General features: G+C 44.5%; 1 protein-coding gene across 6 annotated transcripts in view; it reads left to right on the top strand.

Annotated features, from left to right (window-relative positions):
• Positions 1-27,732, top strand: part of VPS13D (vacuolar protein sorting 13 homolog D) — a 276,465-nt gene that overhangs the window by 113,376 nt on the left and 135,357 nt on the right. For 5 of the 6 annotated variants that reach the window (XR_016210247.1, XM_008275374.5, XM_008275375.5 and 2 more), the window contains 13 exons: positions 500-652; positions 2,946-3,081; positions 5,142-5,189; positions 7,067-7,217; positions 7,440-7,650; positions 12,495-12,742; positions 15,826-16,017; positions 16,317-16,443; positions 17,587-17,729; positions 20,653-20,783; positions 21,305-21,480; positions 25,526-25,649; positions 26,458-26,693. Coding sequence is in view for 5 of the 6 variants with exons in the window: in XM_008275374.5 (XP_008273596.4) it covers positions 500-652; positions 2,946-3,081; positions 5,142-5,189; positions 7,067-7,217; positions 7,440-7,650; positions 12,495-12,742; positions 15,826-16,017; positions 16,317-16,443; positions 17,587-17,729; positions 20,653-20,783; positions 21,305-21,480; positions 25,526-25,649; positions 26,458-26,693 (2,076 nt within the window). In the remaining variant the exon portion in view is untranslated. Of the gene's footprint in view, positions 1-499; positions 653-2,945; positions 3,082-5,141; positions 5,190-7,066; positions 7,218-7,439; positions 7,651-12,494; positions 12,743-15,825; positions 16,018-16,316; positions 16,444-17,586; positions 17,730-20,652; positions 20,784-21,304; positions 21,481-25,525; positions 25,650-26,457; positions 26,694-27,732 lie in introns of those variants that run through there. The other variant, XM_089299277.1, reaches the window with a different exon arrangement.

The following is a 27,732-nucleotide window of genomic DNA, read 5'->3' as shown; positions in this document are numbered from 1 at the left end:
GGCGCCACAAGGCGGAGGATTAGCTTAGTGAGCCGCGGCGCCGGCCTAGTGAGGACCTTTTCTAACACCTTTCTGCCTGTTTAGGTCTTGGCTCAAAGTTCCAAATGCATGATCTTCCTAGTGTAGGTGACACAGTACGTGAGATGGGTGACAGCATCCGCGTTTCCCCTGCCTCCACAAAGCACGGTGATGCCCCAGGAGGAGGTGTGTGTGTCTGTTAGCGCCTGCCCTGTCTCTGAACTGCCACTGTAAAGGGCCAGGCCTTAGTGCCCATGGCCCGCTCTTTGCTGCTGGAGGTGAGCGAGTGGGTCGGGATACTGTGTCTCAGACTGGTGACTGAGGTGAGGGACCGTTCAGGTCATCCTTTCTAGCCTGACCCTGCTGCCGTGTTGCTGTGAGTCCCGGGCAGGGTGGGGAAGCAGGGACCTCTGGTCCTCAGCCAGAGCTCCTGTGAGGGCGTGCTGAGGCGGGGGGAAAGCTGTCCTCTGCGTGGTTGCAGGGCTGCACTGTCTCACAGCGGGAGCCCAGGAGTGGTGCCAGAAGGGAGCAGGACATTTCTTGATGATGCCCACAATGTCAGTGAGTGGCGAGAAGTCCTCACAGGTGAAGAGATTCCTTTTGAGTTTGAAGCAAGAGGAAAGTTAAGACACAGGTAAAGTGTGATGTATTCTTTTCCTTTTAAAAATAAAAGTGGTTATAAATGATTGTTCCTGATATTTTGCCTTTTGACTTTGCTTACTAATGATTTTAATGTATTTTTAAAAGATATCTTGAAAATCAGTGTTTACTTTTAAAAAATAGACTCTCTTCTATCTTCGAAATGCATGTCTTTCCATTAATTATCTGTTTATTTGACATCTGAGGTGCGTTTCATATAATTTGGTTGAAACATTGACAGATCATAACACTCAAGTTCATTGTATCCTGGCCTGTTTCTCATGATGTGGTAGTGTCATGGTGCTCCTAAAAGCTTCTCAAAGGGTGTTGATTTCATCTTTTACACACACACACACACATACACACAGTGCATGTATGTGTACATGTGCACACGTATTTACACACAGGTACGTACATATGTATAAACCTGCACATGGCACTTTTAGTGAGCAGAGAGCTTCAGGGAGCAGAACCAGAAATTATAGTGTAGACGTTGAGATTCTAAGATGGGTAAGAACAGCTCATCTTGGAGTCCTGCTAGCTGATACAGTCTCTGAAGTAACCAGCCAAAGGACTGGAATAAATCTAGAAAAAGGTTATACCTGGGTGTTGTGAGATCATAAAATGTTTGATAAAAATTTAAAACAAATTAAATGAAAGTGGGCTGTCCAGTGGAAATGAATAGGTGAAGGCCTAGTGCTGGGAGGTTGAGATCTGTGTGCTTGAGTGTTGGCTGCAATTTGGGGCTGAGCTGAAATGCAAGAGATTCACTTCAGTCTCATGTAGTCGTGTGCTTTTCATGATGCTGTACGTCTGTGTGTGCCAGCCTGTGCCTACATCAGGCATGTCTTCCCTTCCTGTAGCTCTGTACTGGCATACATTATTCCCAGCTGGCAAGAGTTCTGAGCCTGTGATCTCTGGGGGCTTTATAGGGCAAAGAAAAAAAAATTTAAATCCACATGCTGGGCATATGTACCTGGAAGCCACTTCAGAGCTCCCAGGAATGGGTGGTGAGCGTTTTCCTGTCCTCCCCCTAGTTCTTGGAGAAGCAATCTATGGAGCTGTCGGCCATATTTCTTAGTAAGCACTGCCTTTGCTGTATCAGAGAGGGTTTGACCTTGCTGTTGGTTCCGTTTTACTTTCCATATTCTGTACCCCATTTCAAGTCCCACTGTTCTGCTTGAATTCATCAAAATAAATGCTTTTTCTGGCATGTTCCCTTTTGGCACTCTACCCCATTCCGCACCTCCCTCCTCCCTCCCTGTCAGCCTCAACTCCAGTTCCCCATTTCAGGCTTCTGGCTTGAATTAGGCAAAATCTAAAATAGAATTAAATGTGCAGTTTCCTCCCGTTCCTTCTGTTTTGCCCACTGCCTTCTGCACTTCAGCCCTGCCTTGCTGATGGCTGTCTTGCTACCCTGACTTTAGTCATGAAGGGCTGGAGGCAAACAACTGACTGCGGTGCCTAGAGGAGCAGACTGTCCAACAAAGGAACCAAGGAGAAATTTTAGCCATTTTTCTAAGATTATGACTGCTTGGTTATATCACTAGTGTACTTTTTTGTTTTTAAAGCTTTATTTATTCATTTGAAAGTCAGAATTAAACAGAGTGAGAAGGAGAGGCAGAGAGAGAGAGAGAGAGAGAGAGAGAGAGAGAGAGAGAGGTGTCTTCCATCCGCTAGTTTACTCTCCAATTGGCCACAATGGCTGGAGCTACGCTGATCCGAAGCCAGGAGCCAGGAACCTCTTCCGCATCTCCCACATGGGTGCAGGGGCCCAAGGACTTAGGCCATCTTCTGCTGCTTCCCCAGGCCATCGCAGAGAGCTGGATCAGAAGAGGAGCAGCTGGGACTTGAACTGGCACCCATATGGGATGCGGGCACTGCAGGCGGCAGCTTTTACTTGCTATGCCACAGCACCAGCCTTACTGTTGTACTTTTACCACAACATTGAAATGATTGTAGTTGATGTCATAATTTCCTAACAGTTGAGGTGGGGCTGTTGGGGGAAGATCTGGGATAGTGTACAGATTCATGGTGTGTGGAAGGGGAGGATAAAATGCTGCTCTTGCTCATGATGAATCTTATTAAAATTTGTATCCTAATTTGTATCAGCTCTTGCTAACTATAAATCCCAACTCAACGACTCTCTTGATTTCCTTTGCGTCAGGTACTCTGCGATAGGTTTAGCCAGCTGGGTTTCCTGCCATCATACAGTAAATCAGCTTTGGCTCTTTGTCTCTGCTTTTCTTCCCCTGCTGAGACGGTGCTTACTTTGTTCTTTTTGACAGACACACCCATGACCTCCGAATTCATCAACTGCAAGTGAGAGTGAATGGCTGGGAGCAAGTGAGTCCAGTGTCTGTGGACAAAGTTGGGACCTTTTTCCGATATGCAGCTCCAGATAAAAATTCCTCTTCATCCACGGTGCGTGGTCATAGATTGTGTGTTTAATGGCGTGATGGTGCTGTGGCCACACCCCTCGAAGCCAGGCAGTCAGATAGTTAAGCCTGTAGTAAATCTGCTTTCATGAACTTGTCTTTCTATTTTCATGAATTCTAAGAAGAAGACCTAATGTTATCTTGGGTCAACCACAGGCATTGGTAATTGATATTTAATAAAGCAGACAATGGTTAATTTCAGTTGAATAACAAGATTGAAAAATGGCAGTAACATATTGTCTTATACACTGATCCATTTCATATTTGATGGCTAGATGCGAGTTATAATTGTCCCTTGATATCTAAGATCCTCACCTCTCCCCTGCCCCCACAGATAGGAAAACGCACAGATGCTCGGCCCCTCTATAAAATGGTGTTGAGTTTGCATATAACATATTTTAAGATTTATTTTATTTATAAGACAGAGTTAGAGAGAAGGGAGATGGAGAGAGAGAGATCATCCATCTGCTGGTTCTCTCCCCAGATAGCTGCAATGGCTGGGGCTGGGTCAGGCTGAAGCCAGGAGCCCGTAGCTTCCTCTGGGTCTCCCATGTGAGTGCAGGAGCTCAAGTTCTTGGGCCTTCCTCTGCTGCTTTCCCAGGCACATGATCAGGGTGCTGGATTTTAAGTGGAACAGCCAGGACTTGACCTGGCACCCTCATGGGATGCCAGCGCTGCAAGCTGTGGCTTTAACCCACTGTGCCCAGCACTGGCCCCAACATATACAGTGTCCTTTAAATCATCTCTAGAGTACTTAGAATACCTAATACAATATAAATGCTCTGTGAATAGGGAATATAATGACAACGAAAAAAAGACCTTTTCATGTTCAGGAACAATAGAACCATTTTAGTCCTGACCACACGGTACTTGATCCAAAATGGGTTGAATCTGTTGACATGGAACCCACAGAGAGGGAGAGCCAACTGTGTTGGCGTTATTTGACATTTTTTTAAAGTTTTTTGTTTTTATTATTTTTTAAAATTTATTTGAGAGTTAGAGTTATAAACAGAGAGAGAGGGAGAGACAGAGAGAAAGGTTTTCCATCCGCTGGTTCACTCCCCAGATGGCCGCAATGGACAAAGCTGAGCTGATTCTAAGCCAGGAGCCAGAAACCTCCTTCAGGTCTCCTAAGCAGGTGCAAGGGCCCAAGCACTTGGGCCATTCTCCACTGCTTTCCCAGGCCACAGTAGAAAGCTGGATCAGAAGTGGAGCAGTCAGAACTTGAACTGGCACCCGTATGAAATGCTGGCGCTGCACACAGAAGCTTAGCCTGCTAAGCCACAGCGCTGACCCCATTTAACATATTCCTAACTTCCTATACACTGTCTTTTTTTTGCATTTCCTATAACATAGCTCCAAGTCCTTCTCTGTGGCACAAAGAGAGATGTCATTAATTTTCTGATCATACATAGTCTCACACAGCCTTGTCCTAATTTTGTCCCAGCTTGGAACCTAAGGTTCGAGGGCTAACCTGGAGCAATAATGCAGGCAGTGTCCCCGACTAATCTGTGCTGAGTAGGCTGGCGTCCTGGTGGCTGCAGCCTCCAGGGATGCTCCTGCCCGATACCCGACTTCATTGTATCCTTACACTTGTTTTGTGGGTCGCAGTGGCAAGGTGAGAAGCGCAGATTTTTGTAGATCCTGCAGCTTTCCTCATGAAGAGTGTTCCTGAGAACACCGTTCTACAAATGTTTGTTTTCACAGTTGCCCTCTGATGCCCTGTTTTTAGAACAAAAATGAAGCTTACTTTTCTATATTACTTTTCTGCCTAAATTAGTGTCTGGTAATAAAAGAACTAATTTCTCCCCACAGGCATCTTTCTCTTGTATTGATATATTCTAGAGGAGTCCTGCATACATTGAATGGTTGTGAAATGAGTGTTGTTTTCCCCATCTCTTCCAAGAGATGTTTTCTCAATAGACTATGCTTTGTCTAAAAGTATTTGCAAATACCACCCTTTTAAGCAAATTATGTTGTCATTGAACTTAATGATGCCTGTTACTTGAGGCCTCTGCTGACCCTGAGTCTTGGAATCTTTCTTAGATTGGCAGCCCAAGCAGCAGAACAAATATTATACATCCCCAAGTCTATGTGAGTATGGCTTTCCTGTTGTCATCGTGTTACTGAGTAGATACGCTGCACCCAAGCTGTACGTGGATGCGAATTTCTTGGTGATTAAAGGACTTTATGATGTGTGTTTGATCGCTGCTCTTTTCTATGGTGATTACCTTCCTTTTCCAAACCCTTGCAAGGGAATTTTCTCACCTAACTTGGAACGTGAAACTGAGTCTTACAGGGAAGGAGAAGAAAAGGCAGATGGTTTAGTCCAATGTCTCCTTTTCTCTCTACATTAAAATGACTGATATATCCTTACATATTTCATAAGATTTAGCCCAAAAAGTCTTGAAAGTAAACAATAAGGAAAAACAGTAAATTTTTTTGCCGTTTAGCATCTGAAACATGTCACAAGATGACATTAAAAATTTTTTTTAGGCTTAGAAGATTTCTTCTCTTTGAGGATTGTAAATTTTGAAATGTGGCATTTCAGGTGGACCTAGAAGCAACAATATCAAATTTCTAGTAGTTACTGATGGTGACTCTGTTGGATCTCAACTGGGGCTGGATCAGTGGAATCCTGAACTTTCATGATTGGTGTTTAAGATTGTGTCCCTTTGAAAACAAAAAGTATAGCTTGCCTTTCATTTGGACTTCCTGGGAGTCTTGGTTCAAAATGTAGAGCTTTTTGTTATGTTGTCTATTAGGTTGACTTTCACTTACCGTTTGTTTTAATAGAAGTGTTGCCAGAGTGAAAAGCTGGGATGAGTGTCATTTGCTTCTCTAGTTGAAAAGCGCTGTCAGTATGTCTGTACCCTCATTTTAAGAGCAGTCGTTCCCAAGTCTTCCTCTCTGTGGTCTACTTAAGTTGCTGCTGCTGCTGCTGCTGCTTCTATCACGTGGCAGTGGTACAGAATGTGTATTGAATGAACACAGGAAAATACTAGTGGCCACAACCCAAGAGCAGAAATGAATGATTTCCCTCCATTATGTTTAGTTTGTGAACTTCAGTGTCCTATTTTGAAAGAGTGGTTATTAAATAAAACCTAGGTAGTTATTATGAAGAAAGAAAACTTTGTTTCTAAAGTTCTTTAAAACACAAACATTGGTTTTCCTGTAAGCATGTTAACTAATAGTGTATGAGCCCAAAGAATAAATTTTAAGACATGTAGAAAAAAGGAAGTTATTATTTGTTCCTGTGAAAAGCACATCAGTGAAGACAACTCTGTTGTACTCTCTGGATTCTACAAAGGCAAGTTTTAATCTCACAAGACTTCCTGCTGTTTTTCTGGGTGTATTTGGGTAGCACCCAACCCATTGTTGGTGTTCAAGGAATGTTTTCTCAATTTAATAGTAATCTGGGACGGAAGTAGCACAGAAGGTAAATCATTTAATGGTTTCCAAAGTCCTGCTTCAGAGTTGCTATTTTTAGTTGCTTTGGATGATATTTATTTTAGTCCCCTCCCGTGGAGTTGAAAACAAGTCTTGTTCACAGTTTCCATCTGAGAGCTGACCCAAGGGCATTGTGGATGAAGAGTAGCTTCCAGGAGCTATCCTTACCATGTTACAGGGAGCCTAGAAAATTGGACAGGTCACGACCACAGTTTTAGGTGATGTTTTTTATAATGTGTGTAGGGGCCTAAAACTGAATTTTCTTTGCAACTAAATTTGTGACATGTCTTTCTACATTGTTTTGGAAATTTTATTACTGACAGGTTTTAGTAGTATATAGTTTATTGGATGTTCACTTGCTGTAATGTTGAATGCTTTAAGGATTTAATGACAAATTTCACTGAAGAATAAGTAATAATAGTAATAATCAGATGTGTTTCGTTTAGACATTCTGATGGTATTGCTGTATTTTGTGTGTTTTACAGACACACAGCCAAGTTACTTCTTTGTCTCCTTCACAGTTCTCTTCACTCCCGCCCGTCCGGGTGGTCTTTGCAGTGACTATGGAGGGCAGCGCTCGGAAAGTAATCACTGTTCGATCAGCGCTCATCGTGAGGAACCGGCTGGAGACACCCATGGAACTGAGACTGGACAGCCCGTCGGCCCCAGACAGTATGTTTTGATTGTCTAGAATATACTAAATGTCCATAAATATTTGTGGACTGTGACCATGGCTCTCTTCCCGGTGGGTGCCATCTAAGCAGTCGATGCATGTAGTCCTTCTCCCTCTGTCCATCTAAGCAGTCGATGCATGTAGTCCTTCTCCCTCTGTCCTGAGATGCTCAAGCTTCGGGCTGGAGGTGTGAGTGCTAATAGCGCTTATTTCTGTGGCAGAGCCGGTGGTGCTTCCTGCTGTCATGCCAGGGGACTCGTTTGCTGTGCCTTTACATCTCACCTCCTGGCGGCTCCAGGCCCGGCCCAAAGGATTGGGTGTGTTTTTCTGTAAGGCTCCTATTCACTGGACAAACGTTGTGAAGACTACAGAGGTTAGTAGCAGCAAACGAGAGTGCCACTCTATGGACACCGAAAAAAGCCGATTCTTCAGGTATGTGCTACTTCTGCAATGGCATGTTTAACATGTCTTTTTTTCCCCCCCTCAAGGTGACTATTACTATTCTCTCTCTAAGGATCCTTTGTGATTTAGTTGTGTTTATTTATTTTTTTTAAAGATTTATTTTTTTAATTAATTTATTTGACAGGTAGAGTTACAGACAGTGAGAGGGAGAGACAGAAAGAAAGGTCTTCCTTCCATTGGTTCACCCCCCAAATGGCCACCATGGCCGGCGCACTGCACTGATCCAAAGTCAGGAGCCAGGTGCTTCCTCCTGGTCTCCCATTGCGGGTGCAGGGCCCAAGCACTTGAACCATCCTCCACTGCCTTTCCGGGCCACAGCAGAGAGCTGGAATGGAAGAGGAGCGACCGGGACCAGAACCCGGCGCCCATATGGGATTCCGGCGCCATAGGCGGAGGATTAGCCAAGTGAGCCACGGCGCCGGCCCTAGTTGTGTTTATTTAAAACCTGAAGTTTCTGTGTTCTTGAGTTAGAGTTCCAGAGAACTAAGGGTTAACCCTTGCTTGGGGTAGAGAGGATTACTTATTTGGTATTTATGGGAGAAGCACTCAATAAACTTGCTATTCACACTTAAAAGATTAGAATCTTGGATATGAACATCAGCATAAAGAGAGGACAGGTAGGGAAAGACAGAAAAAAAAAAAACAGTTCTTGTTCCTAAATTACAATTCCTGTCCCTAAATTGGGAGGCAAAATCCTGGGATTGGTACATTTTTTTTAAAAGATTTATTTATTTATTTGAAAGGCATAATTACAGAGGGGCGGGGAGAGAGAGAGAGAGAGAGAGTGAGAGAGAGAGTCAGTCTTCCATCCTCTGGTTCACTCCGCGAGTGGCCACAACAGCTGGAGCTGGGCCGATCCGAAGCCAGGAGCCAGGAGCTTCTTCCAGGTCTCCCACACGGGTGCAGGGGCCCAAGCACTTCTACTGCTCTCCCAGGCCATAGCAGAGAGCTGGATCGGAAGTGGAGCAGCCAAGCATCAAATTGGCACTTGTATCGGATGCTGGCACTGCAGGTGGTGGCCCTACCTGCTGTTCCACAGCACTGGCCCCGATTGGTAGTTTTTGAGTGAAATATTTTAAAAATATTTTGGATGAAGGTTCACACACCTAGTACTGACTTGTATAAAATTGCCTAACCATTTAAACTCCCGTTTTTCCCTTTTGAAGAGTATTAAGTGATTGTTAATAGACCTCCTGTTGGAAAAAACACTGGATTGCTATTGTTAGACCCTAGTAATTGTAGACTTCAAACTTATTAGCGATCATTAGCTCTAATTTCCTTTATAGAGAAGACAGGCTTTTATTCAAATTAAAGGTAAGTAGAAGAATAGTATAAAAAAATGCAAGTAGTACCCTTCACCCAGGTCTGCCAGTTGTTAACAGACTGAAGGAAGGAAGGCGGAAGTGCACGGCCATGGTGGGGATTTTAGCGTTTCCCTTTCTGTAGTTTGTAGAATACAAAAACCAATGAGGATGGAAGATTTGATCAGTGCTGTCAGCGAGCTTGCTGTCCTGGACATTTGTCCAACACTTTACCCCGCAGCTCCAGAGTGTGTGTTCTTTTCGAGCATGTGTGCAGTGCTCACCGAGAGACCATCTGCTGGGCCCTAGAACAGAGATCAGTGACTATTAAAGAATTGAACCGTTCTGATTGTATTTCCTGATCACAGTAGGATTCAACCAGAACTCTTTAACAAGATGCTTGATTAGTCCCAAATAGTTGAAAATTAGTGTATTTCTAAATAACTCATGGGGCAAACAGGAAATTAGAAAAGATTTTGTGTTGAACAATAATAAAGAACAGAGATGTTAAAAATAGGGATGTAGCACCAAGCAGTTACTAGGAAGAAATTTCTGGTCTATGTTTTTACTGGAATATAAGGAAGGATGTGTGGCGCAGTAGGTTAAGCCACCACGTGGGATGCCTATATCTGAACGCCAGTTCAAGTTCTGGCTGCTCCGCTTCCCATCCAACGCCCTGCTAATGTGCCTGGGAAGCAGCGGTTGACTGCTCAAATGCTTGACTTCCTGCCACCCGTGTGGAAGACTGGAGTGGAATTCCTGGCTCCTGGCCCAGCCTGGCCCAGCCTGAGCTGTTCTGGCTATCTGGGGAGAGATCCAGTGGATGGAAGATATCATCACGCCCCACTCACTAACACTACCTTTCAAATGAATAAATCTTAAAAATAAGGAAGATGAAAACCACTGATTTATTTTTATACCTTAAGTTATAAAAGGGAGAGCAAATTAAACACAATAACATGCAAAAAAAGGTAAACAATAAAATTAGAGTGGAAATCAGTGAACTAGAAAACAAACGAAAAATGTCAAAACTGGCTTCTTAAAGAGACTCATAAATTTGATAAACCTCTAGCAAGTGTAATGAAGAAAAAAAGAGAAAAACAAATTACCACTATAAGTAATGAAAGGAGACAGTATTGTAGATCATACATTAAAGAGATGATATAGCCGAAAAAACAATTTTATGTCAATAAATTCAACACTTAAATGATACCTGGCTTTTTTTTTTTTTTTTTTTTTTTGACAGGCAGAGTGGACAGGTGGACAGTGAGAGAGAGAGACAGAGAGAAAGGTCTTCCTTTGCCATTGGTTCACCCTCCAATGGCCGACGCGGCCGGCGCGCTGCGGCTGGCGCACCGCGCTGATCCGATGGCAGGAGCCAGGAGCCAGGTGCTTTTCTTGGTCTCCCATGGGGTGCAGGGCCCAAGCACCTGGGCCATCCTCCACTGCACTCCCTGGCCACAGCAGAGAGCTGGCCTGGAAGAGGGGCAACCAGGACAGAATCCGGCACCCCGACCGGAACTAGAACCCGGTGTGCCGGCGCCGCTAGGCGGAGGATTAGCCTAGTGAGCCGCGGCGCCGGCCCGATACCTGGCTTTCTTGAAAAACACAAATTGCCAAAACTGATGCAAAGGAGTAGATAATTCAGATAGCCTAGTGTGTATTTTAAAAATTAAATGTATTTTAAAAACCTACCTGTGAAGAACACTATTGGCCTACATGACTTTACTACTTTTCTACCAGAAGAAAATATGAGGGTACTTCCAAATGTTAATGAAAAAAATGGAATTGAAATATAAGTTTACTTTGGTGTAAAAATTTGAAATTATGCACCATTTTTTCATAACACTCATTTGCCATGAACTCTTTGAAGATTCATTATTTGCATGATTTCAAACTATTTTTACATCAAAATAAACATCGTGTAATTCTGTTTCCTCTGAAAAAAAAAAATTTTTTTTTTGACAGGCAAAGTGGACAGTGAGAGAGAGAGACAGAGAGAAAGGTCTTCCTTTTCCGTGCGGCCGGCGCATCACGCTGATCCGAAGGCAGGAGCCAGGTGCTTCTCCTGGTCTCCCATGGGGTGCAGGGCCCAAGCACCTGGGCCATCCTCCACTGCACTCCCTGGCCACAGCAGAGAGCTGGCCTGGAAGAGGGGCAACCGGGACAGAATCCGGCGCCCTGACCGGGACTAGAACCCGGTGTGCTGGCGCCGCTGAGCTACTCTTATAATACTAGTTCTACACAAATCTATCATAAAATAGAGGAGTAGGACTGGCGCCATGGCCCATTAGGCTAATCTTCCACCTAGCGGCGCCGGCACACCGGGTTCTAGTCCCGGTCGGGGCGCCGGATTCTGTCCCGGTTGCCCCTCTTCCAGGCCAGCTCTCTGCTGTGGCCCGGGAAGACAGTGGAGGATGGCCCAAGTGCTTGGGCCCTGCACCTGATGGGAGACCAGGAGAAGTACCTGGCTCCTGCCTTCGGATCAGTGTGGTGCACCGGCCGCAGCACACCAGCCGTGGCGGCCATTAGAGGGTGAACCAACGGCAAAAGGAAGACCTTTCTCTCTGTCTCTCTCTCTCACTGTCTAACTCTGCCTGTCAAAAAAAAAAAAAAAAAAAAAAAAACAAAAGGAAGGGAGGATCAGATTATCTCAGTAAATCCAAAAAAAATTTTAGCACTTGATAGAATTCAAAATCTGTCTGGTAATCGTCGGTGTGGTAGTCTGCTCAGGAGTGTTTCAAGGCTGTACTGCTCCGCACAGTGAGTGGCTTAAGCAAGCAGGTCTTTGTTTCTCACAATTCTGGAGGCTGGGAAGTCCAAGGCTGAGGTCCCAAGGTGGGGGGTGGGGGGTGGATGGAGAGAGAGCAAACGCAAAAATAAGCTTTGGTCTGTCTCCCTCCTACAAGTACACTAATTCCTTCTTGGGGACCCCTCCCTTGAGAATTAGAGAGAGAGCGAGAGAGAGAAAGAAAGGTCTTCCATCCGCTGGTTCACTCTGGTTCACTCCTCAAATGACTGCAACGTCTGGAGCTGGCCGATCCAGAACCAGGAGCTTTCTCTGGGTCTCCCATGCAGATGCCGGGGTCATCTTCTGTTTTCCCAGGCCATCAGCAGGGAGCAGGATCAGAAGAGGAGCAGCCAGGACTTGAATGGCACCCATGTAGGCTGCCAGCACTGTAGGCCGTAGTGCGACATAATAGAAAGCAGTTGCTTGAATAATAATCAATAATAATATTGATTGGAATGGGATCAAGGGTACTGTCTGTGATGAGAGAAGTATTCTGTAACTTGTTTTGAATGGTGGTTATGAAGCTGTATATAGTTGTCAAAGCTTATCAGACAACTTTGTATATTGCATATATTATACCTCAGTAAATATATTTGTATTGAAAATATCTTACTCATTTAGTTAACCATTTTACTGTTATACTTTTTCAGAGTCAGTTGAGGAGATACAGATTCAAATTCTTCATTTAAGCTGATGATTTTCATAACATTTTGTTTTCATAGATTTTGCGTGGCTATAAAGAAAGAGAATTATCCAGATTATATGCCCTCAAACATATTTTCTGATAGTGCAAAACAGATTTTCAGACAGCCTGGGCATACTATATATCTCCTGCCAACTGTGGTCATCTGCAACCTGCTACCCTGTGAACTCGATTTTTATGTTAAAGGAGTGCCAATTAATGGGACACTGAAACCTGGCCGAGAGGCAGCTCTGCACACAGCTGATACGTCCCAGAACATTGAGCTGGGTAAGAGGTTGTCGTGTGATCATGTGTAGTCATCCCACAAAAATGTTAGTGAATATTTTGTGATAATTTGGTAAACATCTTAAAGAAATCCTGGCATATTTATCTTAAAAAGCCCGCTCAAAGCAATAATGCATTTCTTTTTTAAATTTTTTTTTTGGACAGGCAGAGTGGACAGTGAGAGAGAGAGAGACAGAGAGAAAGGTCTTCCTTTGCCATTGGTTCACCCTCCAATGGCTGCTGTGGCCGGCACACCGTGCTGATCCGAAGCCAGGAGCCAGGTGCTTCTCCTGGTCTCCCATGGGGTGCAGGGCCCAAGCACCTGGGCCATCCTCCACTGCACTCCCTGGCCACAGCAGAGAGCTGGCCTGGAAGGGGGGCAACTGGGACAGAATCCAGCGTCCCGACCGGGACTAGAACCCGGTGTGCCGGTGCTGCAGGCGGAGGATTAGCCTAGTGAGCCGCGGCGCCGGCCGCAATAATGCATTTATAAGTAAAAATGAACAAATTGGAGATTGCTGGAGGAAGCGCCGACAGAGCCATGCTACTGAGAATGCTCGCTTGAGGTGTGCTGAAAGGAAGTCATCTCATCTTTTCGAACGATGATTTTTCTTTAGCTGTAAAAAGAGCACGATTACACGTGTTTCCTTTCTTGCTGAGAAGGAAGGAACCTTCGCTAAGTGCATTGCACTCCAGGTATAAGCCTTCTCTCCTCTTACTGACGAAGCTTCGGAATGTTCGATGCATCATTGATTTCATTTGTAAAGGCAAGTGAAGTCAGCGTAGAGGACCGTGGGCGTGCTTGCAGCACTAGAGCAGTGCTTCTGGAGTTTGGGCAGGAGGTGTGTTTCTTTAAGACTGTCAGAGACGTTTTATTAAAGTGGTTTTGAAACAGCCCCCATTCTTAACGCTCTGTTTAATAAAATTTTTTAACAAGTTTATTTATTTGAAATAGTAAGAAAGAGAGAGAGATCCCACCTACTGATTCACTCGCCGAGCGCCCACAGTAGCCAGTGCTAGGCCCGGCTGAAGCCAGGAGCCCTGGATTCAATCTGGGTCTCCCAAGTGGGTGGCAAGGACTCAGCCCCTTGAGCCTTCACTCGCTGCTCCTCGGAGTGTGCGTCACCGTGAAGATGGAGTGGAGAGCAGCGCTGGGCCGTGGACTGGGGCTCTCTGACAGAGGACACAGGTTCCTAGGCAGTGGCTTAACCACTGCACCAGAATCCCTGCCCTCAGCATACTGGAGTGGTAATAGCTCTGTAAGTGCTGTCACTGTATTAAACCATTTGGTCTTTACCACAGCACCTTTCAGGTAAGACGAGTGTTAAGCCCATTTTATAAGTGAGGAAGCTGAATGTTACTGGACTTTAGTGGTATTGTCCCACAATGACAAGATTTCATTTCAGGGGCCAGGTTGCGGCATAGCTGGTAAAGCCACCGCCTGTTACGCTGGCATCCCAAATGGGCACTGGTTTGCATCCTGGCTGCTCCACTTCTGATCCGTCTTCCTGCTAATACTCCTGGAAAAGCGTGGAGGATGGCCTGAGTACTTGTGTCCCTGTCCACACATGGGAGGTGTAGAAGAAGCTCCTGGCTCCTGGCTCCTGGCTTCAGCCTGGCCCAGCCCTGGCTGTTGCAGCCATTTGGGGAGTGAACCAGTGGATGGAAGATCTTGAGCGCTCTCTCTCTCTTTCTGTAACTCTGGAAGGAAGATTTCATTTCAACGGTGATATAAACTGTTGAGCTTGGTTAGAAAAGAGAAACAGTGCAGTGCTAATTACTGACTCCAAAATAAGTAAGTCTTTGGCGTGTTACTAGTTTTCTGGTGTATTTCTTCAGCTGTTCTGTGAGAGCCCTTACAGAAAACATGGCCTCATCCCGCTATCTCTGTGCACACAACTAGTGTCCTTCTGTGCAGCATCCTGCAGTTCTGGTCGTCTGTCTTCCCAGCAGTCCTGCACGCACACACTCTGCTTGACTGTTTGGAGACAGATCCCGAGAGGTGGAGAGCTTGTTTCCATGGTGTGCGGAGTATAAGTGCAGGCTGTGGAGTTGAAATTAGGTCCAGTGTGGCTGCTGGACTTTTATTCTTTTTTTTTTTTAATTAATTAATTTATTTATTTGAAAGGCCGAGTTACAGAGAGGCAGAGAGAGAAAGAGAGGTTTTCCATCCACGGATTCACTTCCCAAATGGCTGCAACGGCCAGAGCTGGGGCATTCCTAAGCCAGGAGCCAGGAGCTGCTTCCGGGTCTCCCACGTGGGTGCAGGGGCCCAAGGATTTGGGTCATCTTCCACTGCTTTCCCAGGCCACAGCAGAGGGCTGGATCGGAAGTGGAGCAGCTGGGACACAAACCGGCACCCATAGGGGATGCCGGCACTGCAAGCAGCAGCTTTACCTGTTACACCACAGCGCTGGCCCTATGGACTTTACTCTTTTTTTTTTTTTTTTAAGATTTACTTTATTTATTTGAAAGAGTTACAGAGAGAGGTAGAGACAGAGAGAGAGGTCTTCCATCAGCTGGTTCACTCCCCAATTGGCCGCAATGGCCAGAGCTGTGCCGATCCGAAGCCAGGAGCCTCTTCCGGGTCTCCCATGTGGGTGCAGGGGCCCAAGGACTTGGGCCATATTCCACTGCTCTTCCAGGCCATAGCAGGGAGCTGGATTGGAAGTGGAGCAGCCAGGACTTGAACCGGCGCTCATATGGGATGCTGGTGCTTCAGGCTAGAGCTTTAACCCACTGCGCCACAGCGCCTGCCTCATGGACCTTTCACTCTTAAGGCTATACTTATGCCACTGTTTCAAGAACCTAACACAAGCCCTGATGTAAATTCCTCTAATAGTCTCCGCTATTACTGGTAGCTTCTTGGTATTCTAATCCTAATTAGGAAGATTAGACTCCCCAGTGTGACTTCCAGGCCATCTGATTTGCTTCATATTCTCACCTCAGCTAGTGGAAAATGGCCATTCTCATGAGATTCTTTGTTACTGTTTTTTCCAAAAAGGAATCCAGTTTAGTTTTTCTGTGGGCTATTTTAAAAATCTAAAGCGAGAACCCAGGAAGTTAGTGATTTGTGTGTTTTTTAGGAGTGTCACTGGAGAATTTTCCCCTCTGTAAAGAGTTGCTCATTCCACCTGGAACCCAGAACTATATGGTGAGAATGCGACTTTATGACGTCAATCGGCGGCAGCTGAACCTCACCATCCGAATTGTGTGTCGAGCAGAAGGATCCTTAAAGATTTTCATTTCTGCCCCATATTGGCTCATTAACAAAACAGGTACGTGCAGGGGCTGCTCAGGTAGGCCTGCCGTTGGTCTTGGGAATTCCGATGTGTTTACTTGGCTAAATCAATGGAGCCGATGCAAATGGGTTACTTCAACCGTCTAAGGAGCAAAAGCTGACCTGCTTCCGTCATAAGTGCCTGGTCTTGGTCAAAGCTGCCCTTTTAGACAACGAACTGAGCCCAGGTTTTACTGTTTTCACCTCATTCCCTGCCTCCATCTCTCCACTTACACATTGGAGCCTCCTTGTGTCGACTGGGTGGGGTTAATAGAAACTCTCCCCTTCTCCCTAAAGGGTTGCCACTCATCTTCAGACAGGACAATGCGAAGACTGATGCTGCAGGCCAGTTTGAGGAACACGAGCTGGCCCGGAGCCTGAGCCCTCTCTTATTCTGCTATGCTGATAAAGAGCAGCCCAACCTGTGAGTACAGTTATTTATAGGAAGGGGAAATCAGCTCCCAGGGAAGGGAAAAAATTAGCAAAGGCTATCGTGTATCTGTGTAAGCAGACGTATACCACAGATAACAATCCTGACTTGGCAGGGGAATAGAACTATGACCTAATGGGATTTTTTCGGATCTCATTTCTGTGTTATTCTATACTAAAAATAAACCATTTGGTTGGTTTATAATGAAAGCTAGTTTTATTTTACATGTGTTGAATTAGTTCTCTTATTCATAACTCTGCCAAGGAAGAGAAACCCACATTTGCCCCCTCTCTCGCTGCAATTTTCCTTCTGCTGTGAGTTTAGCACAGTCCAAGGAGCTGGCGTCACGGTGGAATCAGGCTGGCCCTTTGGTAAAGTGTTCAGCCCCATTAATCCAGTCCGGGTTATTTGTGTAAGGTTTTGAACTCTGTCCCTTTTACCCTTGAAAGAACGTGGGGTTTGCGGATCTCAAAGCCCTTGTTAACTGGCTTAGAGGCAGGGAACGGCGGCCGTTGAGGGGATTCAGTGGCGGGGCTCAGGCAGGGGAGGAAGCAGTGTTTCACTTTAAGGTGAGGAAGAGGAGCTGAGGCAGAGTTACCGGCCCAGGGCTGTGTTGCTGCTGAGTGGCAGAGCTGGAGGCACATGCAGGAGTTGTTTCCAGAATCTGTGAGGAGACACTAGCCGATGAAACAGCTCTGCCGTTGGAGCAGTGCCAGTCCTTACCAGCAATGCACTGTTAGTGACATCCTCTCTACCTGGTTTTCTCCTACTTTTTTCGTGAATCCTGAAACACCTGAGTCAGGAAACGATTAGTTTGGCTTGAATCCTTGGGGAATAATAGAAATTGTAGCATTTTCCTCGTGGATTATGTTCATAGAATCCTAATGTTTTCTCTCAAGTGTTTAGTTGTATATGTCAGTGTATTTTATACACTGTTCAACTGTGGTTACCGCTAAGAGTTTTTTTTGCTCACTGATTAATTTTCTTGCTGTGTTTAAGAATCACATGAGAGTAGGCATGAGTGTCAGTAGTAGAGATCTGATTTGGGTGATGGCTATGTTAGTGTTTCCTGATTAGAACAAGTAGATAAGACTTTGTTGTAGATGAATATGTACATCTTTGCTTTTCTGCCCACAGCTGCACGATGAGAATCGGAAGGGGGATTCATCCAGAAGGCATGCCGGGCTGGTGTCAGGGCTTCTCCCTGGATGGTGGGAGTGGTGTCCGAGCTTTGAAAGTCATCCAGCAAGGAAACCGCCCAGGGCTGATCTATAACATTGGTGGGTGACGTTCGGGGCAGTGGGAGCATTGGAACCATTGGCTAATGACCACAGGCTTGGAGGAAGAGGCTGACCATGCATTTTGGCCTGGCTACAAGAGTTGATTTTCTTATTTGGCATGGGTCAGGTGTCTGTTCTCTGAATGCTAGATTGATATCAAGCCGGATGGATTCTCAGGGGGATTTGAGGAGCCACCTGAATACTACCCTTTTGAGATCGGTGGCTCTGTTTAACTTCAGATTCACTTGGGTAAGGAAAGTATCAATTTGGCTCGAATCTTTGTTTTTCTGAAGTGAATAATAGGAACACTTAGAATGCTTTTCATCCTCTAAGTATTCCCACGCATTCATTAAAATTTGCAGACTTTAAGAGAGTAAGAAGCATTGTTCTTTGTGAAACCGAGACAGAGAGGTCAAGTGACTTGCCCAGGTGCAAAAGGGAAGTCTGGGTCAGAAGTAGGATTAGGACTGGGCTGTATACATTTGAGAAAAAAATACAATTGAATGCACTTGGTGTTTGTAGTAATTAGAAGGGTGGGAGTAGTGCAGAGGGGAGGGGAAGACCCTGTTCCCACAGTCCTCCAGGCCACCTGTGCGTACACGAAAGATTTTCTGAAGGATTCAGAATGATTTGATTTAAATGTGCCTCAGGTTTAAAATGTTAGCAGTGCCGCCTTCTTTTAGCATGTGATTTCCGGGGATCTTCAAGCAGCGTTCAGTCTTGAGAGCTGGGACACTGTCTTGGAGCTGCGTTGTCCTGTAGAACTCTCCAAGATGACAGAGGTGTTCTGTTGTACGCCATCCAATATAGCGGCCACCAAATCCCATGCGGCTCCTGAGAGCGTAAGAGAAATGCAGTGTGATCGAGGGATTGGATTTTTCATTGTAAATCATTTTATTGATTTTAAATTGAAGTCGCCACACGTGGTTAGTGGCTACTGTACTGGACAATGTGGATACAAAGTTGCGTTACAGGAGGAAAACGGAGGCAGCTTCTGTGCATGTTGGCTGAGCCCCAGGGAGAGGGATCTGTTTAAGTGTTCAGGATTCACTAGAAAAAGAATTTCCTAGTTTACTAGCAAAAGAATCTTCCTAGTTTTCTTTACAGAGTTTTTAACATGGATTTGCATTCATTCTCCTTTGACGTATATTTTTCAGAGAAATGGATTCTGCAGCCGGTGACAGTTTTCTTTACTTTTTGTCACCTTGGTCTGCTGTACCGCCTTGAGCAGGCGGAAGCTGCTCTGTGCTGAGCTTGACTTCTAGCTGGGATGTTTTGCCCTTGCTACACTTTCCAGACAGACTACACAGGGTGACTGGAAGCTGTAGTTAGGACAGATTGGGGGAGGACACAACATGAGGCTTGCTCCTTTTGAAGTAGTTAGCACTAAGAACCATAGAATTTGATTCTGAAGTGAATGGGGCAGTTAACAGATTGATATGTTGATAACTGAACTTATGTTGGGAAATCTAGGATACATGATTGCAATATTGTAGGGGAGAGTCTTCCATTTTTCTGGTTCTCTTTATACTTGTTGACTTCCGAGTCAGGCCCTTAGGGATACTCCTTTGCAGGAGGTGCCCGTGGGTGCTGGCTTTAGAGGCAGCCAGCCTGATTTGAACCCCAGTTGTGCCAGCTACGAGCTGTGTGACCTAGGGCAAGTTACTTGGCTTTCTGTACCTTGGTTTCCCCATCTGTAAAAGGAAAATAATTAAAATACCTAACTCATAAGGTTGTTAGGATCGAATCGAAAGCCTTTGGTAGATGTATTAGCATGTATTACGAGTTTAACAAATATTATTATTGTCATTATTTTTATTTCCACTAGAATTATTTTATCATTGCATAGCTAGAGCTCATCCCAGTGCTTTGAAGATGATGCTGTATTCATTGTTTAAATGGATAAGTGATCCATCCCACTGAGTTTTGTATTTTTTAAAAATTGTTGGCCGGCACCACGGCTCACTAGGCTAATCCTCCGCCTGCGGCGCCGGCACACCGGGTTCTAGTCCCAGTCGGGGCGCCGGATTCTGTCCCGGTTGCCCCTCTTCCAGGCCAGCTCTCTGCTGTGGCCAGGGAGTGCAGTGGAGGATGGCCCAAGTGCTTGGGCCCTGCACCCCATGGGAGACCAGGATAAGTACCTGGCTCCTGCCTTCGGATCAGCGCAGTGCGCCGGCCGCGGCGGCCATTGGAGGGTGAACCAACGGAAAAGGAAGACCTTTCTCTCTGTCTCTCTCTCGCTGTCCACTCTGCCTGTCAAAAAAAAAAAATTGTTATCAGTGTTTTCAAGATAAATTCACTTTTCTTTCTTTTTTGATACCTGGTATTTTGAAATTTCCTCTGTTTTGTTATTTTTTCCCTAGTACATAGTAGGTGCTAAAACATACTTATTTCACAAGTAAATAAATTCTGTTATATTCAGCAGTATGTTTCCGTGGGATTCTCAGGTTAATAGGCTAAAAGGAAATGCGAGGAAAGAGTCCGTTGAGTTCAGAGCTCCATAGAATCCAACTAAGTCCTTGGAAATTTCCACTCTAGCCTGGAAAAGGTGCAGGTCCTCCCGGAGATTTTGTGTCCCAGGTGTGTAGGCAGAAACATCTCACATAGAACTTAGCACAGGTTCATAGATGAAGATGTAAGATCTGGGTGCCTGAACCCTGTATATTTAAATTGCTGTTCCAACGGGAGATACTTTGTGACGAAACGAGGAATTATGGGGCTGTCAGTATTTCCCTGGAGACTTTCCAGGTCCTACATGTGAATAAAGCATAGTATTTTCATTTCATTCTTGAAAAGTTTGATGTCCTCTCTGGGTGGCAGAGTTGATTTTTTTCTTTTTTTTTTCCCCCAGAGAAACTAAGTAATTATAAAGGCTGTTTATTTTTGTCAAACCAAAACTTTTCTCTGTTCTTGTTATTTTTAGGTATTGATGTCAAGAAAGGTCGCGGTCGCTATATTGACACCTGCATGGTCATCTTTGCCCCCCGTTACCTGTTAGATAATAAATCATCTCACAAGCTTGCGTTTGCACAGAGGGAATTTGCCAGGGGACAGGTAAGCAGTTTGCTGCTGCGGCTCCTTTGTTTGAAAGACAGAGTCGAGAAAGAGCTCCCATCAGCTGATTCACTCCCCAAGTGCACACAACAGCTGGGGCTGAGCCGGCCTGAAGCTGGGAGCTGGGAACACAGTCCAGGTCTCCCATGTGGCTGGCAGGAACTCAAGTACTTCAGCCATCACCGCTGGCTGCAGGGTCTGCATTGGCAGGAAGCTGGAGTCAGGAACCTAAGCTGGAAGTCCAGCCCAGGCGCTGAGATGTGGGATGTGGGCATTTACCTGCTCAGGTAAACATCCACCCCACAGTTGGCTTTTGAAGCGTGAGTAGTGCTTATGTAGTAGCACAGTGAGTTTCAGTGTCATGTCTTGTCTTCTATCAAGATCATAGATTCTCTGATCTGAGTGACTGTTCTGTGCCATCGCTATGCAACTAGCTCCTGGTAAGACTCAGGGGAGGTGCTCAGTGAACATCTGCTGCATTGAGTGGGTATGTTGATGTAAGCCAATGATCTGTGTTTTAGGGAACAGCGAATCCAGAAGGCTACATCTCCACCCTTCCTGGTTCCAGTGTGGTGTTCCACTGGCCGCGAAACGACTACGATCAGCTGTTATGTGTCAGACTGATGGATGTTCCCAATTGTATTTGGTCTGGAGGCTTTGAGGTCAACAAGAATAATTCCTTCCATATCAACATGAGGTAAATTTGAGACTACAACCACAGAGAGGTGTGGAAGCATAAATAGTGAGCCTATGCTGCTCTTTCTAAAATGAACACAGAGAGTTTTGACTCGGATCGAGGTCTTAGAACTTGCACAGTGCAGGGCAGTCTGAGTGGGCATTCTTTTTTTTTTTATTTTTTTTTTATTTTTTTTTTATTTTTGACAGGCAGAGTGGACAGTGAGAGAGAGAGACAGAGAGAGAAAGGTCTTCCTTTGCCGTTGGTTCACCCTCCAATGGCCGCCGCTGCAGCCGGCGCACCGCGCTGATCCGAAGGCAGGAGCCAGGATCCAGGTGCTTTTCCTGGTCTCCCATGGGGTGCAGGGCCCAAGCACCTGGGCCATCCTCCACTGCACTCCCTGGCCATAGCAGAGAGCTGGCCTGGAAGAGGGGCAACCAGGACAGAATCCGGCGCCCCGACCGGGACTAGAACCCGGTGTGCCGGCGCCGCAAGGTGGAGGATTAGCCTATTGAGCCACGGCGCCGGCCCTGAGTGGGCATTCTTATCGAATGAACACCAGTTTTGACCGTGTGTAATTGTTGTAGTCTAAGAGGTTATAAGTCCAGGAGGTAACACTGAGTTCATAGGATGATTGCTTGTTGCTCTGAACATTCTGTCTGCATTGGATGATTGCTTGTTGCTCTGAACATTCTGTCTGCATTTAGGTGGTAATAGTGATTGTAAATGTTTTTTTTTCTATTTGTGCATATTTGTGTAAACTCTTCTCTCATTCAATACTGTTCCAGTAAATCTGGCTACCCTCAGGTCCTTGTTAAGAAAAATCAACAATTGTGTCTCAGCTAACCCAGGATGACATAATCTCTCTTCCTGCTTTTATCAGAAGCTATTAAAATTGTTCTAATGAGAACCACACATAATACGTAATTTACCACCTGAACTATTTTAAGTGTGTAGTTCACTTGTGTAAGTACACTCACATTATTGTTCACATGATGTCCCTAACTATTCTCATCTTGCAGAACTAAAACTCTCTGTACCCCTCATACAGTAGCTTCCCATTCCCTTTACCCACAGCCTCGGGCAGCTCCCGTTCTACTGTGTGTCTATATAAATTTGACGACTCTAGCTAGCTTATATAAATTGAATCATATGGTGTTTGTCTTTTTGTGACTGGCTTGGTTTACCTAAGTGTCCTCAGTGTTCATGCATAGTGTAACATGTCAGAATCTCCTTTTTTAAGGCTGAATAATATTCCATTGGGATACATACATATCACTCTTCAGCCGTTCGTCTGTTGAAGGACATTTGGTCCATTGTTGTCCTTGTGACTGTTGTGAAAATGCTGCCATGAGCATATGTATCCAAATACCTCTTCCAGATCCTGCTTTCAGTTCCATTCTGTGTAGCTCCAGGAGTGAAATTGGTACATCTTTTGAGCTCATTTTATTTCTGATTTTTTGAGGAACTACCATATTGTTTGTACTATTATTACATACTGAAGAAATTCAACACTGATTGGATACTTTGTCGTAAATACTTATCTTAGACTGAATACATGAATGTTCTTCATAGATATCCCTCTCACAGTGTAGGGTCATTTGTGTTATTTGGTTAATGTATTTTCTTTTCTTTTTTTTAAGAGTTACTTATTTGTGCATTGATTTTATATCCTGCTACTTTGCCAAACTTTTCTATGAGTTCCAGTAGCCTCTTAGTAGAGTTCTTTGGATCCCCTAAATAAAGAATCATATCATCTGCAAAGAGGGATAGTTTGGCTTCTTCCTTCCCAATTTGTATCCCTTTAATTTCTTTTTCTTGCCTAATAGCTCTAGCTAGAACCTCCAGAACTATATTGAATAGCGGTGGTGAGAGTGGGCATCCCTGTCTGGTACCAGATCTCAGTGGAAATGCTTCCAACTTTTCCCCATTCAATAGGATGCTGGCCGTGGGTTTTTCATAAATTGCTTTGATTGTATTGAGGAATGTTCCTTCTATACCCAGTTTGCTTAGAGTTTTCATCATGAAAGGGTATTGTATTTTATCAAATGCTTTCTCTGCATCTGTTGAGATAATCATATGTTTTTTTTCTTCTGCGGTTTGTTAATGTGGTGTATCACATTGATTTGCGAACATTGAACCATCCCTGTATACCAGGATTAAATCCCACGTGGTCTGGGTGGATGATCTTTCTGATGTGTTGTTGCATTCTGTTGGCCAGAATTCTATTGAAGATTTTTGCTTCTGTGTTCTTCAGGGAAATGGTCTGTAATTCTCTTTCTCTGCTGCATTTTTTTCAGGTTTAGGAATTAAGGTGATGCTGGCTTCATAGAAAGAATTTGGGAGGATTCCCTCTTTTTCGATTGTTCTGAATAGTTTGAGGAGAATTGGAGTTAGTTCTTTAAATGTCTGGTAGAATTCAGCAGTGAATCCATCTGGTCCTGGGCTTTTCTTTGTTGGGAGGGCCTTTATTACTGATTCAGTTTCTGACTCGGTTATGGGTCTGTTTAGGTTTTCTATGTCTTCATGGTTCAATTTAGGTAGGTTGTATGTGTCCAGGAATCTATCCATTTCTGATAGATTTCCCTGTTTGCTGGCATACAATGCTTTGTAGTAATTTCTGATGACTCTTTTTATTTCTGTGGTGTCTGTTGTTAAATTCCCTTTTTCATCTCTGATTTTATTGATTTGAGTCTTTTCTATTTTTAGTTAGTTGGGCCAATGGTGTGTCAATTTTGTTTATTTATTTGAAAGGCAGAGTTAGAGGCCGAGGCCGAGAGAGAGAGAGAGAGAGGTCTTCCATCCACTGGTTCACTCCCCAAATGGCCGCAGTGGCTGGAATTGGGATCTTCTTCCAGGTCTCCCATGTGGGTGCAGGGGTCCAAGCGCTTGGGCCACCTCCGCTGCTTTTCCTACTGCCAGCGCCTCAGGAGGAGGCTTAACCTACTACACCACAGTGCTGACCCCTGATATATTTTCTTGTTTCATCTAATTTGGAGTAGTTCCACTTTTCCTTTTTTGTCTTTATTGACATTTTTGAAGACTTAAGCCAGTTTCTCGGAAAGTATCCTACTTTCTGCATTTGGCCGATAGTTTCCCATATATAAACATTTTTCATAACAGTATTCCTGTGTGGTGTCTTGAGTCCCATTGTATGCCAGGGGGAGACCTATAACATCTTCTGGCTCTCTTTTTGATGGTAGTAAGTTTGATCATCACTTAATTGAGGTGGGTCCAGCAGACTTCTCTGTTCTAGTACATTACCTTTTCTTCCTTGTAGGTAAGAGCATTGCATTGGAGCAATAATTGGAGACGGAATATTCTGTCTAGCAGAAGCCTTTCACTCAAGGATCTGATTGTACTTATTTGAATCTGTTATAACATTGCTGATTACAAAATGGTGGTTTTCTAAATTTATTTCTTCATTTATTAAATGATATTCCTCTGTAAGACATGTTTTCCATTGTTAGATCTTTGTATAAATGCATGTACACACATACACTGCATACATGCATGCATACTCTTCATCTTTTTTTTTAAAGATTTATTTATTTATTGGAAAGAGTTACAGAGAGGCGGGGGGCGGGGTCCTCCATCCACTGGTTCACTCCCCAGATGGCCGCAACAGCCAGAGCTGTGCCAATCCAAAGCCAGGAGCCAGGACCCTCCTCTGTGACTTCCAGGAGGGTGCAGGGGCCCAAGGACTTGGGCCATCTTCCACTGCTTTCCCAGGCCATAGCAGGGAGCTGGATTGGAAGTGGAGCAGCTGGGACTCCAGCTGGCGCCCGCATGGGGTGATGACACTGCAGGTGGCGGCTTTACCCACTATGCCACAGCACCACCCCCCCTTCATCTTTACAGAAGAATGTCAGTAAATAAATGTTTAGGAGATGGGAGAATTAGAAAGTCACCATTTTGTGATTATATTTTCAATTTTGAGTTTTTAGTATGGCTGTGGATTGGTGGTATTGACTGAGGCCCGTGCCGTGTGGTGGCTGTGAGAAGAAACTGACTGCGGCTTGTTTCCTGCATTGTACACAACCTCTTTTGTTTCCTGTGTCTGCAGAGATACCCTGGGAAAATGCTTCTTCCTACGAGTGGAAATTACTCTCCGAGGAGCCACATATAGGATCTCATTTAGTGACACAGATCAGTTACCCCCTCCATTCCGAATTGACAACTTTTCTAAGGTATCAAGGGAAAGAGGGTGAATATATGTTGCCCTTAAAATAATGGTGCAAAATACTCTAAATTTGAGTTTAGAGGAAGCTGTGTAAATAGGTCCTGAATAGCTGGCCAACCTGGAAATCCTTATGTTAGGATATGGTTTGTGCTGGTTATTTTGACTGATAGACAGCCTTGTCCAGATAGAAGTAAAATTTATCCCCCAAGACTGATTTTGACTTGACATGAAGCCCTCTGTACAAACTGAGAAAGGAGTCAGCTTTTCTGTGCATAGTGAGAGCGGGCAGTTCTCTTGCTGCTTAGTTACAGTAACATTTGGCAGTTCTCTTGCTGCTTAGTTACAGTAACATTTTCATGTCTTCCAAGTAAAGCCCGAATGGAAATCGTTACATCCTATTATACCTCTGAATGACAGTACCTCATATGAGTTTGTGGCTTTCTGTAGCTGGATTCCAGTATTCTTACTCCTTTCTGTTTTCAAAGTGTGTCATGGGCAGCTTAGCTGGCGGGGTGGGGATCTGGGTGTTAGAGATGCCACTGAAGGACAGAATGCCCCCCTTTGATATTGGACTTAGCAAAGCTGCTTGAAGCCCTTCTCCAGTAGGTTAGAGCCCATGTTCTTTTTGCTGGGCTTTTGGGAATTCACAAGATGGTTAGATTAGATGTGAAAGGCTGAGATGGCGAGCCCCACTGGGAATCTTCCCTGGATAGGAGCCATTTGAGAAGGCTCTGGGACTGAAATCTAGGCGGCACTGACCCCGCGCCAGTGACACCATCCTGAAAGAAAGTCCTCTGTCTTGTCCGTTCCTCTAGGTTCCAGTTGTCTTCACTCAGCACGGTGTAGCAGAACCCAGGCTCCGAACTGAAGTGAAGCCCATGACCTCATTGGATTATGCCTGGGACGAGCCCACCCTGCCACCTTTTATCACTCTCACTGTTAAAGGAGCAGGTTCTTCGGAGATCAACTGCAACATGAATGACTTCCAGGATAACCGCCAGCTTTTTTATGAAAATTTCATTTATATTGCAGCTACATACACATTTTCTGGGTAATTCTAGATTAGAGTATTGTTCTTGTAAAATAGAAGCTTCAAACTAGGACGTAAGATTCCTTCATTCTTCACCAAATCCTAAGCTCAGGGTCTGTCTTGAGAGAGCATTTAATCTAAACCCTTGTCTTTCAGGGGGATTAAAATTTATCCAGAGAGGCAAGACTTGTCTTTATAAAGACCTCTCCCAATAATACATTCTAATATTAAAAATGCTTCTTATAAAATGTTAACCTTATGATATATAAAATTCCTCTTGTTTTTTTATTTTTATTTTTTTATTTTTATTTACTTGTAAAACATTTCTCTGCTATTTTTTAGCCTGTTTGTCTCCTGCCTCATTTGAAACTAATGTTAATATAACAGTTCAAATCATCATTTTGATTTTTTACACTCTTGAAAATACAGAGTAAGCAGATAGTCACCTAAAGACAAGGATAATAGCCTGATTTTATAGTAATTCCAGCTGCCTTAGAACTGTAATTCACTGCTGTGAGGACTGTTCTAACTCCGTTGTTAGATTCAAAACGCTGGACTTTTAAAAACTGATCATTCCACCAACATGTAAATATAGCTTGTTTCTTGTGCTGAAGTTACAGGGGCAATTTTACAGTTTATCTGTGAAGAAATGGAAAATATCTGAATCTTTAACATTACAAATAGAGATCACCTGATGAGCAAGACATTTAAAGTCGTATTGTTTTTCAAAATATCGTGAATAATTTTGCATATTCTGAGATTCTTCCATGTGCCTGGGGCCCACAGGTGATCCCTGACTCTGTGTCTGGAGTCCAGGTCTCACCAGCAATGACTTGGTGTGCAGAGACGAGCCATGCTTTCCCTTGTGTGCTGCAAGTCTCTCTGGTAATGAGAGAGCTGGGATGTTTCTGCTGTTGTAATTGAGCCAAGAGTATTTGTTTTTTGAGGATTATGGCACTTGGTAGTGTAGCATGCTTAAGGTTAGTGCCAGGCAAACCAGTTTTAAATCTGGTTGCTCCTCATGTTTTAATCTCTGTGCTCTATAGATCCCAGTAATTAC

This window comes from Oryctolagus cuniculus, chromosome 7 (assembly GCF_051225735.1).
Source record: "Oryctolagus cuniculus isolate XC-2025 breed Fujian yellow rabbit chromosome 7, ASM5122573v1, whole genome shotgun sequence".
In the NCBI taxonomy this organism is placed as follows: domain Eukaryota; kingdom Metazoa; phylum Chordata; class Mammalia; order Lagomorpha; family Leporidae; genus Oryctolagus; species Oryctolagus cuniculus.
This window is presented reverse-complemented; position numbering and strand designations above follow the sequence as displayed.